The sequence below is a fragment of the Mauremys reevesii genome, linkage group 3 (genome assembly GCF_016161935.1).
Source record: "Mauremys reevesii isolate NIE-2019 linkage group 3, ASM1616193v1, whole genome shotgun sequence".
In the NCBI taxonomy this organism is placed as follows: domain Eukaryota; kingdom Metazoa; phylum Chordata; order Testudines; family Geoemydidae; genus Mauremys; species Mauremys reevesii.
The window spans coordinates 167,572,635-167,593,150 of NC_052625.1; the positions used below are offsets into that span (position 1 = coordinate 167,572,635).

The following is a 20,516-nucleotide window of genomic DNA, read 5'->3' on the forward strand; positions in this document are numbered from 1 at the left end:
GTGAAAATGAGAAAACACCACTGGTTAATGCCACCATAGTAATTTCTCAGTATTTTGTTTGGATACCAAAATGAGTTGCATTTTTTTAGGTGTCCAAAAGTAGTCTGGAATGGTTATGGCTATCTTGGGTTTTTCATCATGGTGTATCTTAACCAATCAATTATTTAATAAGCTAAGCAAAGCAATATAGTTTTGTATTTAATTGCAAAACTCACTTAACTATGGAGTCATGAATGGCACCTTTGCAATTATTCTTTTTTTGTATTATAATCATTATATAACACAATAGAGTCTATGATTGAATTGATGCAATCTCTTTGAAATGCCATTTTTCAATACACATTATATATATGTGCACATACAAAAACATTACCCCCCCCCATGCCTCAGTACTACAAACCCTTCCCCCAAAACTAATCAACTTCACTTACAGCATAGGAAGGAGAAGAGGGAGAGTAATGTTGGTGGAATTTTTATTATTATTATTATTAGTGTGTGAGAGGCATTCAGATACTAGTTGATGAGGAAAATATAGATACTTAGGTGCTAAATACAATTTCACTATTTTTCACATATAATCTCAAAATTCTGGACAAAGATCAATGAGCATCATTATCTTCATTGTACAAATGAAACTGCTAACAGGGTAACTGTATTGTCCAAGTTAACACAGTGAGTCAGTGACAGTCCAAGGAACATAACATAAATCTCTTGACTCCATATCTACTTGGATCCACTGCAACATGCTTTCTCTTGATCTTCATTTTTATTGGTATACAAGAAATTTTCTTACAAAAAAAAAATACTGGATTGCAATTTTCTGACCATATTGTCAGAGGTGATCGAATCCACTGTGTTTTCCCTATGGATAATCTTCCCATTTACTGGGATTCTGTGCTTCTTATTACGGATTAAACCCTATTATTTTTGTATAATTTATGCCATTAAAAAGATTTTTCATAGCTGATTTGTAAACTGAAATGTAAATAAAAGAACATAACAAAATTTGGCATATATATGATTCATTACTACTTTAAGAATATATCCAGTCATCTCTCTTTTGGTAAATAAGACTTTAATTACCGTTGCTTTAAAAATGATTTATGTGAAGCTAGGTTTTTTATTGTCAAGGAGAACAGCTGTACTTTTATGCTTCTATATACTTCTCATATTGTTCCTTGGCTTTATTTTTTCTTGACTTAGAAATGAAAATTTTGCATGTTAATCATTGTTATAACCTAGGGACATTAGAGGTTGCAGCTAGGAGCAGGTGGGAAAATGTAATATTCACCTTCATGGTAGTGCCTATAATGCTACTGGTTATTGAAACATAATGCAGTCTAGTGAAGTACACTTTATCTCTGCATACGGCACATTTACAAATACAGGCTATAAAAGGTGCATATAGTATGCAATAGATCACTGAACTGGAATGCTGATGTATTGCCAAAATTATTTTGCATATGGTTTGGTCATATAATGATTTTTTTTTAAGAGCTAGGCCTGCTGGCACCACTATAGTTAAGGTTATGTGAGGGGCTTCATTAAACCCCTGTATTTTTAATGGTGTGTAACTCATCTGCAAATAGTCACTCCATCTTGAAATTGAATATACAGAGTATTAGTTCAGGGGCATATTTAAACTCAAGTATTTTAAACAAACTGCATTAGTTATTTTGAATTATAAATCAGCATAACAACTGAAACCTGGGGCAGGATTCAGATATGGGTATTTGGTTATGTACATTTAAAATGGCTTTCTTCTTGAAAGGCAACGTTGAAGTATATTGGTCCATAATATGGATCAGTGTCTTAAAGTTTTGTTTTTTACATCTTTATTATAACTGAGTTATTTAACTTAGTATATTCCATATACAATAATTTTTGAAAAACAAAAAGTTCTTTAGCCCAATGAGACACTATTCGTGTCTGGAGACACAAAAGAAAGCTTTTTCACTATAACAGAAGCTGTTACTCTGAGTCAATCTATAGATTAAACATAATGATCTTCAGAGTTGTTTCTTTCCACCCCTAAACTATATGTCCCAAAACACGTCTATGACGATAAATAGTGATTTCAGTGCATCTTCAGAGAGACTTAGGAAGTGTCTTCTATGCAACATTTCAAATCCCTACACAGTTATATAAGCTACATGTAGAAACATTTTGATCAGATATGCAAGTGCATGAGAACAGTACCAGGGATGGATTTTAAGCAGCAGGCCACAACTTTATTAAACTTGGTTCCCTTTTCCTGTTATCTGCCCCATCTCCCCATACTAGACATTTAAGTGACTCCAGTGCAGGGCTCCAGGGCACCTGACCCCCTTCTGACAACAAAAATTACTACATGACCCCAGGAGGGGGGCCAAAGCCCCACTGCCCCGAGATGTGTGTGTCAAAGCTGAAGCCCAAGAGCTTCATCCCTGGGTTGGGGGCCTGTAATCTGAGCCCCGCCACCCAGGGCTGAAGCCCTCGAGATTTGATTTCGGCCCCAGGGCAGTGGGGCTCGGCCCCCAGCAAGTCTAATGCCAGCACTGGTGACCCCATTAGAATGGGGTTGCGACCCACTTTGGGGTCCCAACCCACAGTTTGAGAACAGCTGATATAGTCCATGGCTCAGGATAGATGTTCCACTGCCTCCCCCTAGTATTCAGTTCACTCTGCTGAATCCTATCACTTTCACCCTTGTGAAAGGAAGAGAAGGTACGAGTGAGGGATCTTGGTTATTAGACTTCAGGTCTCCCCTTTTCCCATAGGACAGAGGTCTAACAGTGAAATCTCCAGTCTCTTTTTTCTGGGTACTGTCCCTTTAGTCTTTTATTCATGCTGGACATTTGCTACAAGTTGCAATGAACTAAACATTCACACAATTTTTAAATTAAATTTCTAAATCCTATTCCTAACCTAACCTAATTCTGTCCCCTGATGCTACGAGGAAGGTAAAAAATCCTACCAGGCTTCAGACAGTTTGGCCTCATTAGGAAAAAATCTTTCCTCACCCCTAAAACAGATAAGTGACACCCACAGCAACATAAAAACACAGTTTCTATACTGGCAATCTCATTACTCTCTGTGCTCTTCTGTAGTAGAGTATATGTTGCATTACTTAAGTACAATGCTACTTTAGCACTATCTGATCTACTAAAACAATCATAAGTTGTTTAACAATAGAGATCAAATACTCAGGAATGGTCAGCCATGCAGGTGAACTGATTGGCTAACCATTCTTGCAGCTCTTTTTTTTTTAATAGAAAAAGACGTGTTGGTTTAGGCAATAGAAAGAGCAATCCTGTGCAATGGTTTGAGGGAGAAAATTGAGTAGCAATACTTTAAAGAGGGCAGAACTTGCCAAGAAACAAGCTGTACTAATTTTCATGGAGGTCTCTTACTATTATTGTTGTTTATATAGCACCCAAAAGAGTACTAAGTACCACTAGTATAAATAGGAAGATCTAGGCCTGGGCCCAAAGAGTTCACAGTCTGGTTTCAGACGTGATGAAGGTGGGCAACTGTAATAGCAAGAGAGTTGAAGAAAGAGATGTTTTAGCAACAGGATAACATGTTTACTCAGCAAGGCAAATGCACATCTTGTTGAAGGTATTCAGAAGTCCAAATAAATAAATAAATAAATGTCTGATTTATTTCCTTTATACATATTGCTGAAGTGGCTTATCTTCTAGCATGTTGGTGTAGTTTGTCATATAAATTCTATTCAGGAGTTCAGTCTCCCTAAGAAAAAGTCTCTATCTACCAAAGTTCTTTTACAGAAAGATTCTTAACTAGGTAAAAATGCACAAATTCAAAAGCAGAAGTTTTCTTTGGCTTCGGGCTTTAACACATAGCCTGTTCCCAGTGAAACCCACACAGTGCAGAGTCAAGACACAACATGAGTAAGAAAACTCCATCTGAGCAATGGTAGAAAACATGCTTGAAAATAAAAATGATAAAACTTGTTTGATCAATATAAATAACAGGGATGACAAAGTTGTGTACTTCCAAGTAAACAACCTGAAGGATCAGATGAAAACAGCAGAGGATTATTCTTCTTTGAGTGGTTGCAAATGTGTATTCTGCTTGTGGGCATTCATGGCAAGTGCACTGCAGTTGGAGACTTTTTTCCTATAACAGTGCCCACCGGGGCAGCATATGTGCTGTTTACCTTCTTTTGGTCCTCCTGTGGCTATATAAGGGTGGTGCCTCCCTGATCAGTTCCTTCTTACCACCAATAGTCTTAGTTGGAGACCCCTGTGCGTGAGTCTCCTCCTTGCAGTTTTTCTTCTCTGCATCACAATTGTGTTTCTGGGCCTCACCCTGTAAATAGTCTTAATAGTTAGTACTCATAGCTTAGAGCTCTTTGTTGGTTTACTTCATTTTTTTGTAATTATTTGTAGTGCTTAGCACTCTGGTGTATCATTCTCTGGACTCTTAGAGCACTGCCTATCATGCAGGATTTCAGTCCCCAACAGTGACCCCAATATTTGCTGCTTGCTGTGTCTAGTGGAAGGTCACATTAAGAAAAAGTGTTATATCTGCCATTACTTCAAAAAGAGAATGCAGATTTCAAGAAACCTTCTCCTGAAGCAGCATCTCTTGGAACAGGTTATGAGGCTTGCCTGGGGGGCCAGGACTTTCATCGGCCAGTGGGACCATCTACCTTCTGCCATCTTCCACCTTGATAGTGGTATTGAACAGATCCGTTGATTCTGATTCTTTCCCGAGAAGGGGAAGGAGGTTAAGTCCATTAATGGTTATTAGCCAGAATGGGTAAGGAATGGTGTCCCTAGCCTCTGTTTGTCAGAGGGTGGAGATGGATGGTAGGAGAGAGATCACTTGATGATTACCTGTTAGGTTCACTCCCTCTGGGGCACCTGGCATTGGCCACTGTCGGTAGACAGGATACTGGGCTAGATGGACCTTTGGTATGACCCAGTACGGTCGTTCTTATGTTTTTAGTTGATCTGCATCTCCTGGGGTATGTCAGAAGAGGATCCACAAAACAGACTAGGATGTTTAAGTTGAAGGGAGATTCATTATCATCTTCATCAAAGATATGTGCACAAGACTGGTACCCAGGATAGAGATTGACTGTCTCTGTTTTTCCCTGATACTCAGCTGGGAGAATCCTGGTACTGTGACTGACTTACTCTGCCTGTTTGTACCAGCCTCCCCGCTAACTCAGGAGATGGGTGTGTGAAAGGCTGTTTCCAAGTCCTCAGCTTCGATAGCTTCAGGGGTGGAGTTGCTACCATTGATAGCTTTGGTACTTATGAAAAAAGCTGGCAGCTTCCTTACTGCAGAGGCCTGCAGGGATGGTAGCAATATGTTCCTCATCCTTGGCATGCTGTGCATCCCAAATTTGGTACCCAGGTACCCTTTGGAACCAGCACCACTCTACCATGGTCTTCAGCACTGATAATGGAATAGGCATTCCTCCTCCCAGATTGATTTTCCAGTACTGACAATGGCCCTGACCCTGGAACAGACTTTTTCAATCTCCCATTGAATGATAAATAAATTGGGTTATTATGTGGTCTCACTTTGGTGGGCACCACTGATGCTGATGGTCAATTCAGAGGACTTGTGATGGGATGTATTAGGCCCAGAGGCCCCTGATGGAGGCCTTGTGGTCCTATTATACCCATCCCATAAAGGAGCAGTAATTAAGTCCTCCAGGCTGCCTAGAGTGGCTGTGGGGAAGTAGCCAATCAGAGAGGTGGCAGGGAACAGCCAATCAGGGCCCAGCAGGCCCATATAGAAGGAGTTGCAGTACCTGAGAAGAGTCAGTTGTTGCTTGGAGCTGAAGGAGTGAGGATTGTGTTCCTCGCTGGCTGAAGGAATGGCAGGACCATGGACAGATCAGTTGCTGGAAATCACTGGGAGAACAAGAGCAAGCTCCTGGCTGGTTGCTGGGACTGAGTAAAAGACTTCAGCGGTAAGAGTGAAACATTTGTGGGTCTGTGGGTAAGTGGCCCAGGGAACTGTAGCAGCATAGTGAGTAGTTACAAGGGACACAGAAGTATGTGGCTGCTATTCATAGGGTCCCTGGGCTGGGACCTGGAGTAGTGGGTGGTCCTGGATCCTTTCACCAGCTGCTAGGGAAGTGGCTTAAGCCCTGAGGAAGGGAGTTGAGAAGGGGCTGAATATTGAATAGTAAATACCTCCAGAAGGAGATCGGATGGTTTAGTGGCCCACTTGGAGAGCTGGGACTAGAAAGACCCAGAGCAGGTGAGGACAGTGTCTCCAGGGAGGAAGTCCTTGGGGTATGGCCCCATACCAGAGGCGGGAGTTTTTAAAGAGTGAGCCCGAGGAGGGCTACAGACACTGATCAATGGATGGGTACTGGGATAGGCCCTTGTTGGACTGTATATCCAGAAGGAGTCTGTTTTGTTTCACATACAGACTGTGTGTGAGACTCGGCTGGAGCATTGAGCCATTGAAAACCCACATGATAAACCTCCGATAGAGGTCACTGCAGACTAAGAGAGTGAAGGCCCATGCACCAGGCCAGGGAACGCTCACAAGATATCCAAGGTATCCTAGAGTATCTGCTATACCTGAAATTATCAGGCCTGCCATTGAGTTCTCTGAGGGTGCACCTTGTGGTGATCTCAGCTATCTAGCCCCTGGCTGGAACCACATAGCAAAGAATAAGCGATGATGGGCAACGTCGGAGGAGTCTGTTTCCTTACCTCCCATTCCTTCATGAGGCCAGGAAACAATGGGAGATGAGTGGAAGGTAGGGATGTAAAAGGTTAACCAGTTAGCATTAAGCTTACTGTTAACCAACCTTAACCATTAACATCAGTGGCCACGCAGTAGCAGGAGGGATCCCAGACTTGTCTGTGCTTGTCTGGTGGGAGGGACCCAGCCCTGGCTGTGTTGTGCCAGCTAGCCTGTGGGACCCCAGCTCAAGCCAGGCCTGCAGGACCCCAGCCCGGCTGCACCACACCAGCCTTCTAGAGCAACCCCAGCCCTTGCCGTGCCACACCGGCGGGACCCCAACCCCAGCCGCACCAGCCCATGGAGCAGGACCCCAGCCCTGGGTGGGCCAGAGTGTCCCCAGACCTAGCTGCCCTGCGCCGGCTGGCGGGAGGAACCCCAGCCCCTGCCGTGCCAGGCCAGCCAGAGTGACCTCAGTTAACAGTTAACCAGTTAAATGATATTTTAATCATTTAACCAGTTAACTTTTAAAATCAATATTAAGATCCTAGTTGGAGGTGAGAGGTTTTTCCCAGGCCTTATTGAGTGGCTCAGAGCCATTATTGTGGTTCTGTTATGTAGGGGGAATACTCAGGGTATCAAAGCCATCAGCTTTTTAGCTGCCTTTGCCACAATAGTGGCACAAAATGGCTATTGCAGGAGACAGCACAGGTGCTGACTTTCCAAAGTGCTGGGGGGTGCTCAACCCACGGCTCTGATCCAGGCCCCACCCCCACTCCATCTCTTCCTCCAAGGCTCAACCCTGCCTCTTCCCGTCCAGCTCCCCCCCTCCCTTGAGCATCCTTGCTCCCACCTCCTCCCTCCCAGCCTCCTGCGCACCATGAAACAGCAGTATGTGGTGAGTGGGAGGCACAGATCCATACACAGTGCCTACCAGCGGGAAAGAGGCACTGGGGGAAAGGAGAGGTTCTGATAGGGGGCTGCCGGTGGGTGCCCTGGAGCACTCATGGAGTCGGCACCTATGGGAGCCAGGATCTGACCCCGATACTGTTGTTAGTCCCAAAATATAAGCAAAAAGAGCTCCCTCCTGTAAACAAATTTTCATGGAAATTGGATCAGAGGTTATCCTGTTGTATCCAATCATCATCAAGATAAAGAAACAATGAATAATGTATTGAGACAGACTATCTGCTGAAAACTTGATATACAGATACAGGAAGTAAAAGGAGTAATATTAGTGATTGCAGCAGACTCTGACACAGAGCTGTAATAAGGTCCTAATTCTGGACTCATATTTTATGTGGAGCTTTATGAAAAGAACATTCCTGTACTTCATACTATGATTTTCAATGGAATACAGTAAATTTATGAATTTTTTTGGAGGGAACACTTATTTTCTTTCATTACGATTGTAATTCGTGGAAACTTTATATTTGAATACTGAGTAAAATCAATTTCTTAAGATTGTCTGTGTTAACAAATTTATAGACGGCGTAGTTAAGGAGTTCTCAGATTTCTTACTGATGTACATGTACCATCCCTTACCTCCCTCTCTCATAAAGTGGACAATCTGTAATAATATATGTTCATCCACATCTCCTTTTTTATTTTATATTTCAACTGAAATGGAAAATATTCTGTAAGGTATTTCTGAGATTTTCATATGTACAGTTTCCAAAAATGTGTAGATATAATGATACTTATAGCACTCTATATTTTAGTTTGGCTTTCTTTTATGTCAGTGTATATTGTACTTTTCCAATGCTGAAAAATCAGTATCTGTATATAATAATAATAATAATAACTAAAATAAAGTGTTATTTTTACTTATTAACTTTAAAAACTATCAGAGGATGTTGCTACCCTTAATACCTTTAGCTGAAGACTTCTTTCTTGTTCTTAGACAACATGAAAACGTTTATTTTTCTGTAGGTCTTGCTCAAATTTAAATAACAATAATTGAAGTCAATGGGAGTGAGGACTTCAGGGTTTGACTCCAGAAGCTAAAGCATTTGTTAAACATATTGCAAATCACCTAATCTGTAGGATATAATATAATTTAATATGTATCTTTTTCATTCTAATAGGTCATAAAGCTAGCTTTTGAAGAGTTTGAACTGGAAAGAGGATATGACACCCTGACTGTAGGGGATGCTGGGAAAGTGGGAGACACCAGAACAGTGTTGTATGTGTAAGTACACTTCTTAAATAGTTATGGTTTGGTATTTATTATCATTCACATTGGTTTTCTATGTTCTATATATATTAAAATTAGTGACTCAGAAATATGGTTTGCTATGAAGTATGCCTGTTAGATCACAAGTCTGAAACCATATCACTGAACAGAAGCTCAAGAATTCATGTACACACAGCTAAAAGACAAATTTAAAAGCAATAAAGTATAAATAAATCTTACCACAAAAAAGTAAATTGAATAAAAGAAAACTTTGTCAGCCTTCTTGAGTCATGTACCAATAGTGGACATTTGCATGATGATACTGTATCTGGAAAAGGACTACCACTTTGCCATGTCTCAAGATTCCTGAGTTTATGCCAATTTTTAGCAAATCAGTGCTGCAATCTCTCTATTAAAAATAATGCAAAGTCCCACCACCTGTAAGGGAACTGCTGGTGAGTCAGCTACAGTGGAAGATATATGTACACAATCTCTCAAACGAGAAAAAAGTTACCTCTACAGTAACTGTTGTTCTTTGAGATGAGCTGTGCTTATACATTCCACGATCCTCTCCCCTCCCCCACTACTTTGTCTATTACTTAGAGAGCAGTGCAAAGGAATGGAGAAGGAGGCAGCAGCCCACCCTTTTTATGCCCTTGATTCTGAGCATGAGTAGAGGGGATGGTACCAAGGCCTAGTGATACTGCTGACAAAAGTCTCCAACTGTAGTACATTGGGTGTACATACACCAGCAGAGGAATGTATAAGTGCACTACTCATCTTGAAGAACAGTTACTGTCAGTTAGGTAACCAGCTATACACATCCATGATTTGAATCATAAACAGGTGAAAAAGGAATGTTACAAATTCAAACTGAAATTTCAAGTTTAATATAGTACAAAAAAATCAGAGATAAATAAATTCTAATTTTTGTTTCAAAGCCTGGGATGTGGTGTGTAAGAGCTAGATATAAAGGGGCTTTTAGTTAATAGGATTTGACTGTATCTGACAACTTTTAGGACATTTATAAAACTTTCCTATCATAAAGAATGAAGGTAAAGTATTTTTAAAAAATAGATGTATATCACAAGCAGACTTCCTATAGCAAGGCAGGGAGAAGATGAGTCCAAGAAGTCTACTAGTGATCTTACTATGCAAATCTAATTTCCCTAGGAAGCATTTACATAGCATGGTAGTGGGTGTTACAGAAAAAGGCAGAAAGGGTCTGCTCATTTGTATGAGGCCTCCAATCACTGAGCAGCATCATGCATCCTGGATGAAAAGCAGCTGCACTTCTTTCCTCCCCCACCCCCTGCCAATAAGGTGATTGTTTTTATGTTTAGTGTGGAGCCTTTGTGCTGTCAGCATATGAGGTAACAGCAGAAGTCTCTTCTTTCTACATCAAAACGCTTTCATTTAAATCTATACCACACAGCCCAGTGTAACTGATCTTTCTAGAGAATATGAAAAGGGAGAAAATCTTTCCTTCAAACAGTTCTTTTCAAAGGCACAGTTGTTAAAATGTGGGGCACACCCAAAAAGACACCGACCCCAAATAAATTCTGAAACAGATTATAGTTCAGGTATGTCTCAATAATCTGAGTCCTTCCCATGCTGTCCAACATTGTTTAGGGCACAAAAGAGGCTCCAGCATCCCCATCTATCATGCTGTTTGCTGGAATGGCCACCTTGTTGTGGTTTTTTTTATGAGCTTAGGTTGTTGACTTATCACTGAACTCCCAAGCTGAAGGACAAGTGGACTGCTCTTTGTCTGGACCATACCCTTTGAGCTCTCTGAGTTAGGTGGCCCTACCAGGAGTTAAAACTCCCACTGGCATATCTCTCAGAGTCTTGAGAACACACAAGCCTTCCCACCACATCAAGGTGAAATCCCCAGGAAAGTCTGTCTGAATGACTTGTCTTGTAATACTAATAATTGGGGATTGCCCTGAAACCAAATATTGTTCCTTAATATGTTTAATATGAATCAATATTCTTAGTATCCTCATATTTGGGGGATTCTGGAAAAACAATTGGAATCAGCTTTGATATGACTATTGAGCTGAGTAAGCTTATTGATGCCCCACCGATTCTGCTTCATGTCTTAGTTTTTCAAGCATTCATGAGTAATACACTTATATATAACTCATTCTATATACCACTGAAATTCCCCTGCCTTATGATTACAGTGGTTTAACATTACCTGCACCACCAACAACATCTGGTTAAGACAGGGAAGGAATAAAAACTGATTAAAATAAATTGGTAGTGGAAACAGTTTCTTTAGGATGTTACAGTGCTTATTAAATCTATAGAATAGGAGATAATTAGTTTGATCCCCAAGTTTTTATCATGACAATATTTGTGTCGTTATTAATCATCCACTTGCATCATATCCTGTCAAATACTGTATATTTAACATGCATTGTGGATTTCCTCCATTTTGTTTTAAAATAGGTGGATATAAAGGGACTAGCCTTAGTGCATTATAGACACAGTTACTGATTGTTTCATCATAATTGAAGGGGCTAATATCAAAATGTCAAAGTAATTTTATCATCAAAACTTTCCATTAGTTGGTGTTAATACCTCCTTTTGTAATAAAAGAGATTTGAACAGTGCCTTTCAAGCTTTTTATGATTTCTGAAGGAATGAGGCAGCTTACAGTGAAGCTTCCATTAAGGTGGTTTAATTTGTAAGCTCTTAAAATATAATGCAAGGACCTTATGCTGAACAGGTTTCTCTGGGCAGCCTAAAGGCCAAATATTTATGGAAGTCTCTTTAAAATATCAACTACAAAAACTCATGGTCATGTCTACCTTTCTAGTAGTGATGAAAGATCACTAGGTTTAGAGTCTTGTTTGGCTAATTATGCAAAAATAAGTGCTTATCTGAACCCAAACTAAAACTCTAAGCCTTTTGAGTCTTTCCTTACCACACAACTTATCTTCTGTAAATATACAAACAAGCCAGCTCCTCAAAAGTTACTGAATCCCAACCCAACTACTAGAATTGGAGGGGAAGGGAATGAAGTGCCCACTTAATTGCTTCCCCTCACTGCAACATTCATAAATGCTAGCTAATTCTAGGGTGTGGGGAAAGAAATAGAGCAAGATGCCTGTTCAGCCCTCCAATGGAAAGAGCTATAAGGAGGGATTGGGATTGGATGACCTCCCTCCCTGACCCCAGAAGACTTGTACGGAAAGTGATGCATGGGAAGAAATAGGCTGCCAGCTGCCTTTGGAGATGACCTATCCATTGTAATGACAATCTGGAAATCTATCCCTAATGTACAATTCATATCATAGTTTGGTCATTCAGATCATGATTTTCCTAGTGCATCCTTGTGACCTACTGCTCAGGTCATCCAGAACTGTGAGCCATCACGTTACCACTCCACCTCAGCAAGAGTGAGTTTTGCTGTGGCTAAACTATGTCTCAACTTCCTGGCACAGCAGCTTGTCTGCCTTTCCAGAAAACGCTTCAGGACTCTGCCAGTCCAAATCTTGCTCTACACGTAGCAATCAGTGAACCCAAATTCCTGAGTTCCCCAGAAATATCTTTCTGCAGTGTTCAGTCACTCTTAGTGGACTGTCACAGAAGTTATTAAGTTTGCTGCATCCAAAGAGACAGAACCCAAACAGCCTGTTAGGTTAGCTAAAGACTGCCCTTTCACTTCTATATAATAGCACTGAGGGTTTTTTTGTAATAAAAGAAATTTATTAACAAACCACATATGTTTAAGTGATTTCAAGTAGTAGTGAAAGAGCTATGAAAGGTTACAAATAATGGCTTTCTAATAACTAAAACTTAACTTCAGCAAGTTACAATCTATCTAAGCAGGTTTCTTACCTATATACTCAGTTTCAAAGATTTCAACCCCTTTGTTGAAGGATCAACCTTTCTCAGATTTCAAGAGCTCTTGTCTCTTTTGTCTCTCAGGCGATAGAAAGCCATTTTGGCATCTATTTCTGCTTATATTTTCCAAAGTCCATTTTCTGTATTTTAAGAGCCAGACTGTTTAATCAAAAACACTTCGGCCATTCTGAGAATGAGGTTAGGAAAACTTATGTTGTTTTGCCAATGTTAAAATTTTGTTTAACAGTTTCATTAAGAAGGTTTGGAGCAGTGATTTAAAGTAGTGTGTGTCTGTGGGGGTTAGGGTTACTCAGAGATGGGAGTGGTGACTGTCCACCCAATTTTGGCCAAGTTATAAATCTCTGACTATCTCTGTTTCACATGGTCAGTTAGGGTGACCAGATCACCCAGGTCAAATATCGGGACGCGGGGGGGCGGGGCGGGGGCAGAGCAAAAAAAAAAAAAAATCCCCCACCCCCGATTCCTCCTCCCTCCGCAAGCGCTGGAGGGAGGCCCGGGAGACTCAGGGGAGCACGGGGCTGGGGTGAGTGTGAGTCCAGCCTGGCCCCGAGCAGGCAGGACTCAGGCGCGGTACCTGGAGGGAGAGTACGGGGTGGCCTGCGGGGCCAGGCAGCGGCTGTTCTCCCCACCTGGGCAGCAGGACTCGGGAGCAGCCGCTGCTGCAGCTCCCACTGCCGCGGGGGGAGGAAGCGGCCGCTGGCCAAGCTCGGCAGCTGCGGCTCTGGCGCCCACGAACCCCCCGAGCCCGGGCCTGCTGCGGGGACCCAGCGCGCACGCTGCGCATACCCAGCCCCTGGCCACTTGCGTCTGGGCTGGCTGCCCAGCTGGTGCAATCCTGCGGGCGGCCTCGGAGTGGGGGCAGCAGGCCCCAGCCCCCCGCATCCCGCTCGGGTCCTGCAGGGGAACGAACGGGACTGGGCTGCCGATGCCTCCGCTGCGGGATTGCACCAGCTGGGCAGCCAGCCCAGACGCGACTGGCCAGGGGCTGAGCGCAGCGTGCGCGCTTCCCCGCAGCAGGCCCGGGTTCGGGCCCGGGCACCAAAGCCGCAGCCGCCGAGTACCACGTGCTTGGCCACTTCCTGCCCCCGCAGCAGTGGGAGCTGCAGCAGCGGCTGCTCCCAAGTCCCCTGCCCAGGTGGGGAGAACAGCCGCCACCTAGCCCCACGGGCCGCCCCCCTACTCTCCCTTCAGGTACCGCACCCGAGTCCTGCCTGCTCGGGGCCAGGCCAGACTCACACTCACCCCGGCCCCGCACTCCCCTGAGTCTCCTGGGCATGGCATGCTTGGAAAGAGGCGGGGATTTGGGGAGGGAGACAATGGGGCAGTGAGGGGGCGGGGATGGGGGCGAGGATTTGGGTAAGGATCCAATGGGGGAATGAGGGGGCGGAGTCGGGGCAGGGGAGGGCGTGAGCCCTTCGGGCTCCGGAGCCTTTGCTTGTTTGTCCAGTGTCCCGACCTAACATTGGTTGGGACGCGGGACAAACAAGCAAATATCGGGACAGTCCCGATAAAATCGGGACGTCTGGTCACCCTATGGTCAGTAGAGGCTGGCAGCTAAATTCTCTGAAGATTCCATTTGCAACAAGCATGTTGCTTCCCAGGGCTGCAGGCACTGAGGAGAACGTTCCTTGTAATTTCTCCTCCTTTTTGCTGGGGGTCACTATAATGCCAGGCACCAAGCCTGAGATTGGGGTGAGGCACTCTCCAGTGCTCGTAATATTTCATGAATTGAACCAACATATTGGGCTTCAGTGCTTTTATACTTTTTGGTGGGATTATTCCTTCAAAAACTCTTGCATGTGTTTTATTAAATTTTAGTTTAATAGCTTTACTAATTCTGTCACATCATAAACTCTTTTCTGACTTCGATGATATAGAATGATGAACAATTTTAATTGTTTGCTTGGTGCCAGTAGTATGAAATCAGGAGTTGGTGAGCCAAAGCCCAGCACATTAAGTCATCTATTTGAAAAAGGAACAATGTCTTCATGTACTAGTTTCCATAAAATAAAGTAAAAATAAAAATCAGTTTTCTGCACTTGAATTCATAAAACTGCTATGATTATCTCCTATGTTCCATCACAAAGATATTTTTATATAATCCATGATCCTTTTCTTCTCTTCATGCACAGTTTAGAAAACTAATGGAAGTTTAAAAAACAATCTCAACCTTCCTAATATTTAAAGAACAGCCAAGCTTCTTCTTTTTTTTCTCTCTGCACATAGCTGGGAAAAATAATTAATCTTATTTTTTATGGTATTTAGAAAAGGTAAAAGTGAGAAGAGTATGGGTTTTTTTGGTTTGTTTGTTTTTTAGGGGTTGTAGGATGTGGAGGGAAGGATTTTTAGTGGTGTTGGATTATTTTTTATGTTCCGGTTAGTTGAGTGCCTAGGAAGTTGATACAATGAGACTCAAAGTAAAAATAAAGCCACGCTGAACTGAGGATATCTATGGACACTAGCTGCATATAGCCGCATCAACAGCAAAGCTTCAGAGTGTTAGCACGCCATATGGGTGCAATTAAATATACAAATAGCATAAGTCATTTGTCACCTGTGAAGAATAGAGCATTACTGTCAAACTCAGTCTGTCTCTGTACAAGAGGAAGAATACTTGCAAAATCAATGAAAGGTCAGCCAGTCCAAGGGGAAAATTGCTTTAACGTATTGAGAACTCAAGAAATGGCTGAGACTGAGTTCTGTTAGAAATTTTTACTTCATAATGGAATTTAGTATTGCTGGTGTAGAGATCATTGATTTATAAAATACTTAGCTCACTTTATGCTAATTGAGCTTCAGTTTGTGTAATATATTTTTTATAAAATCTCCAAGAATATACAGTTTTTGTTGAACAATACTATACACAATAAAACAAGTCAAAGAGAAAAAATAGAGGGTCAAGTTTAAACCATTTTTTAAAAAGAATATGGAATTTTGATGGTGATTATTATAACAATAATAATTAATATTACAATAGCAGCCAAAGGACCTCAGTCAGGATTGGATCCCCTTTTTGCTAGGCAATGGACAAATAGTAGACATAGTCCTTGCTCCAAATATTTTACAGTCTAATTAAGAGAGGATGCAACAAGTGTAACAAACAATAGGAGGGAAGTGGGCAAGGGAGCCAGAGGTTAAAAATAGGAATATCATATGGCTACATAGGCTAAAAATATGCACAGGTGATGGTTCCAAAATATTTATAGGTTTCTTATTAACATTTTCACATTTCTCTGTCAAAATTGTAACACTTCCCCTCCATTCCCTTGCAACCGGGAAAAAGTAAACCTAGATTCACTGAGGTTTTATATTATTTCATTGTCTTTGTTTTCCATTCTGTGTAGCCTGTCCCCAACTGCCCAGTTAAGTAACATAATTAGTTCTTAGAAAACAAACCAACAAAATTATCCCACCTACTTCAGATATTAAGCTCCTTTCCTCTATATAAGCATCCCCTACCCCACAGAGTGTCTGCCTACTAGAGATGTCAGGGTTCACACATTCTCTTTCCTTCTATAGGTCCCAGCAGGCACCAGATGCAAAATGACAGACAGTCTTGTGCTCAGTTACAGACCTTGTACCTTGATATCACTGTGATTTGCAGTTACATAGGTGCCATTGGTGGCCTTCTCGCTACCTAATAGCTTCTTCCAAATCTTATAAAAAAGGACATCATAGTGATTTGTAATTTAAATTAACATAGAAATTATCTATATGGGGGATGACTTTTTTTACAATGCTTTTACTTTGGCAGCATTTTACACCCTCTTTACCCAAGTATAAAATATTACACAAAGTGTAATGTGAGAGAGGATCAGCGCACAGATCATATCATCCACCACAGAAATAAATTCCCCTCTAAGGCAAATCTCTTTTTAATGTCTACTGAGGAATACTACTTAGTTTGTTGCACTCCTGTGTACTTTTCTGATTCTGTGATAGTGGTACTGATGAGATTCAGATATGTAAAATCATACAGCAAGAGTAACTTCACAAACCAAAACAAACCTGGAAGTATTTCTTACATGGAGTTTATTTCCCTCCAGCACCAATTATACCCTAGAATTAACTTTCTCCTCATTGTTAACTGCCATTAGCAGTAACGAGAGCTCAAGGGATAGAATCAGACCTCTTGTATAATATTTCAAGTAACAATTTCTGGTTAGTTAGTAACTCCCATAGGATCCTTCTAGGCAAAAAGTGGTATACAATGGATTTCCTGCTCCTTTGTACATACAGTTTTGAGTCCACTCTGCCTTCAGTGTGTACAATAATTCCTTTTAGTACCTGCCAAGTATTTCTGCTTGTGTTATTGCAAATGGAATCATCAACCTAGAACATAGATGCAAGTATTTTTTTTCACAATACCTTTCCAAATTATTTTCCTATCAAGAGTGTTCTGTATAGGGCCTCAGCCAAAGCCCAGCCATATTTACTTTCAAAGTAAACATTTTCCAAAGAAAATTATTTAATATTTCCTTTTATTAAATATATACATTTGATACATCTGCCAGTCTACTGTGAGTTCTTTGTCTCTGGGCAAATTATGCTGTTAGGAACAGACCAATCACTCTCTAGATCAGGGTTGAACTTTTGATAAGTCCTGTACTTCCTTCAATACTAACAGTATGTTGTCAATCCTCCCATTTTTACACTTTTTTTAATACAGAAAATTCAGCTGATTTCACTTACATTTCTGAATCAGCTTTCTCTGGACTTTTCTCTGAGAAGGTTAAAGGTATTTTCTCTTCTTGGAAGCATTTCATCAGAATTCCTCTGCCATCAAGCAGTTTCTCAAAATGGCTGGAAAAGAAAGCTTTGTGGCTGGAGTAGCACTTTAGGCAGTGTTCTACATTCTGTTCTCCTTGCTATCTCTATGTTGAGGGGAATTAAAAAAAAATCTTTTCTGAAAGTAAGCTTTTTACTCAGCATTAAACTATACTGTTAGCAACAGGTGCCTGGCCCTAGACAATAGCAAGGAACAACAACAAAATTACTCTGCTTATGGAAAACCAACAGCTAAATTAGGCAGTTAATGGCAGCATCTAAATACTGTGAGCAATAGTCAAAATGGCAGAAAAAGAAAGAAATCTGTAAACTCATCTACACTATCAAAACAGAAAAGTAGATAGTCTGACAAGACTACAATTACAACCCCTTGAAGACTTTCAGCTACTTTCAAGACTGTGAAGTTTCCAGAGATTGAATCAGGCTTTTACAAAGGAAGATGGAACCTACCTATCTAGTTGGATTTTGGAATAGAGGTGCCTTTCTCCTTAAGTAGGCCCATCTATACACCAAATTTCTAGTATCAGCCTAATCTGAGGATTAATTTTCCAAATGTGGTAAATGCCAATCCTTTTTCCCTAGATGATAGACCTCTTTAGACTGCTGAGTAGTGGAAATTGTCCAGCAAGTCTATCCTACAGAACTTAAACAATTCTTTGTAGTTACTTTCATAGTCTGCATAACCTTATCTCTCTTGCATCTATTGAAGACATGAACCCTATTGTTAGTCCCTGAGAGAGACTGCACAGTTATTACTTGCTATTTTTTGTTTGCTTATTCCAAAAAGTTCCACTTGCTCCAGTGCTATTCTGAATCTTAAAACTCAGAACAGAGTTTACCAAAAGAAAACAACACAAAAATGAAAACATACACTTTACTGGTCTTGTATCAATTATCACAATAATATTTATAAGAAAGAAAGAGTCTTACATGTCTACTGAAAAAAGCTGCCTAACTGAAGAAAATTCCAAGCCATTCCAAAATTATTCCCAGTTCATGGATTGTTAGGACTCTAATCACCATCACACTCATCAAGATATTAATTAAAATAAGAGACGTGAGAAAACAAGGTTTCATGTGCACACAAAGTTTCTATGAAACTCTTGACTCACTCAAAGTCAATTACCAGGTTTATGAATCTCTTGCATAGCATCTATTGCTCAGTCACTATGGTGATGGGCCCTGCAGAAAGTTTGCACAAATAGAGGCTTTTCTTGAATGATACTTCAAATTATGCTTCCGTAAAGATTCTTTACACTTTACATTGGCATCCCAGCTCCCAGCATTAACACTACTCCTAGTCTTCTGATCTTTAGTGCTGTGAAAACAGATTTTTATGAACTGTCAGAATATTGAAGAGCAGTGATCCCTATATATGGAAATGCCCTTAGACTAAGCCTGAATCTGCACTGCAAAGCTACAGGGATCAAACCCCGGGTCCCAGCTTGACTGTGGCTCGAACCCTCCACTGCCACAGGGTCCTAGGACCCAAAGTCTGAATCCGAGAGATTTGTGTGTAAATGGAGGGGGTGTTTGGTCTCAGGCCTGAATGTGAGGCTGAGCCTGCACTTGCACTTACCTTGCAGTGTAGACGTACCCTAAGGGGACTACATCTCATCTCTTATTACATGAGGACAATAGGTACTCCAAAACAGAATCATGTGTATCACTTGACTTGAAATCAGGGTCATCTATCTAGCCACCATATAAATTCAGAACTTATCAAATTGCTGCATTGTGGTTATGATAACTCTGACTATAATGTTGTCTATCTACATGATAAAGGAGAGCAAGATTAACCAATGTTTACAAGGAATTTCTCCCTTTATTCTCAAATATGTAGAAAAAAAATTAGCTAGAGTTCTCCATATCAAAGAATAAATCTGCCAATGTAGACACAAGAACAAATGGATATAAACTAGCCATCAACCAGTTCAGGCTCAAAATTAGGCAAAAGTTTCTAACCAGAAAAGGAGTGAAGTTCTGGAGCAGCCTTCCAATGGAAGCAGTGGGGTGGGGGGAGGGGGAAAGCTAACTGGCTCCAAGACTGAGCTTAAATTTATGGAGAAGATGGTATGATAGGACTGCCTACAGTGGCATGTGGCCCATTTGTGACTGCCAGTGGCAAAAATCTCCAACACCTGGAGATGGGACAGTAGATGGAGAGGGCTTTGAGTTGCTGAAGAGACTACTTTCACAGGTATCTGCCTGGTGGGTGTTGCTCACATGCTCAGGGTCTAACAGATTGACAATCTGAGCCAGGGGAAAATTCCTTCCTGACCCCTATGGCAAAGACCCTTGTTTTTTTTACCTTCCTGTGCAGCATGGGGCACAAGTCACTGGCAGATTTAAACTAGTGTAAACAGTGAAATCTCTGTAACTTGAAGTCTTTTAATCATGATTTGAGGACTTCAGTAACTCAGCCAGAGGTTAGGGGTCTATTTCAGGAGTGGGTGGGTGAGGTGTGCAGGATGTCAGACTAGATTATCATGATTGTGCCTTCTGACCTCAAAGTCTGAGTCTATAAATATATATATAAAAGCAGATAGCCTCATTGCCAAATTTATCAGTCAAAATGGAGCATATATAATCTTATCACATAAAGGAGAAAATCAAAAAAACTCATTTGTGGACCATGAGAGAACACCAAAAGACTGCATTCAAATTTCTTTGCGGTGGGCTGGGGTGGGGAATACCTATGCCTTATCTGAGTTGTTGACAAAATCAACAACTGAGAGGGACCCGCCGCTGAATTGTCGCAGAAGACCTGGCCCTGCCCCAGACCCCATGAATCCTTTGGGCGGCCCTGATCATACCAGCATAACAGGATCAGGCAGACTAAGTGGCACCTCTTCTTATCCTCAGTTTTTGGGCAGTGCGTCTCTTCAGTAAGAAACCAGATCATAGATTCCCCTCTGAAACCTTTAAAGGGGTCCTGGGAGGAGTTCACTGCCTTAATGGAAATCACACTTGTTTGTTCTAGAGATGAACTCAGTATGATAGAAACATT

General features: G+C 41.4%; 1 protein-coding gene across 14 annotated transcripts in view; it reads left to right on the plus strand.

Annotated features, from left to right (window-relative positions):
• Nucleotides 1–20,516, plus strand: part of CSMD1 (CUB and Sushi multiple domains 1) — a 1,616,238-nt gene that overhangs the window by 1,046,013 nt on the left and 549,709 nt on the right. For 13 of the 14 annotated variants that reach the window (XR_005595828.1, XM_039529053.1, XM_039529047.1 and 10 more), the window contains one exon: nt 8,751–8,854. Coding sequence is in view for 12 of the 14 variants with exons in the window: in XM_039529053.1 (XP_039384987.1) it covers nt 8,751–8,854 (104 nt within the window). In the remaining 2 variants the exon portion in view is untranslated. Of the gene's footprint in view, nt 1–5,805; nt 5,936–8,750; nt 8,855–20,516 lie in introns of those variants that run through there. The other variant, XM_039529059.1, reaches the window with a different exon arrangement.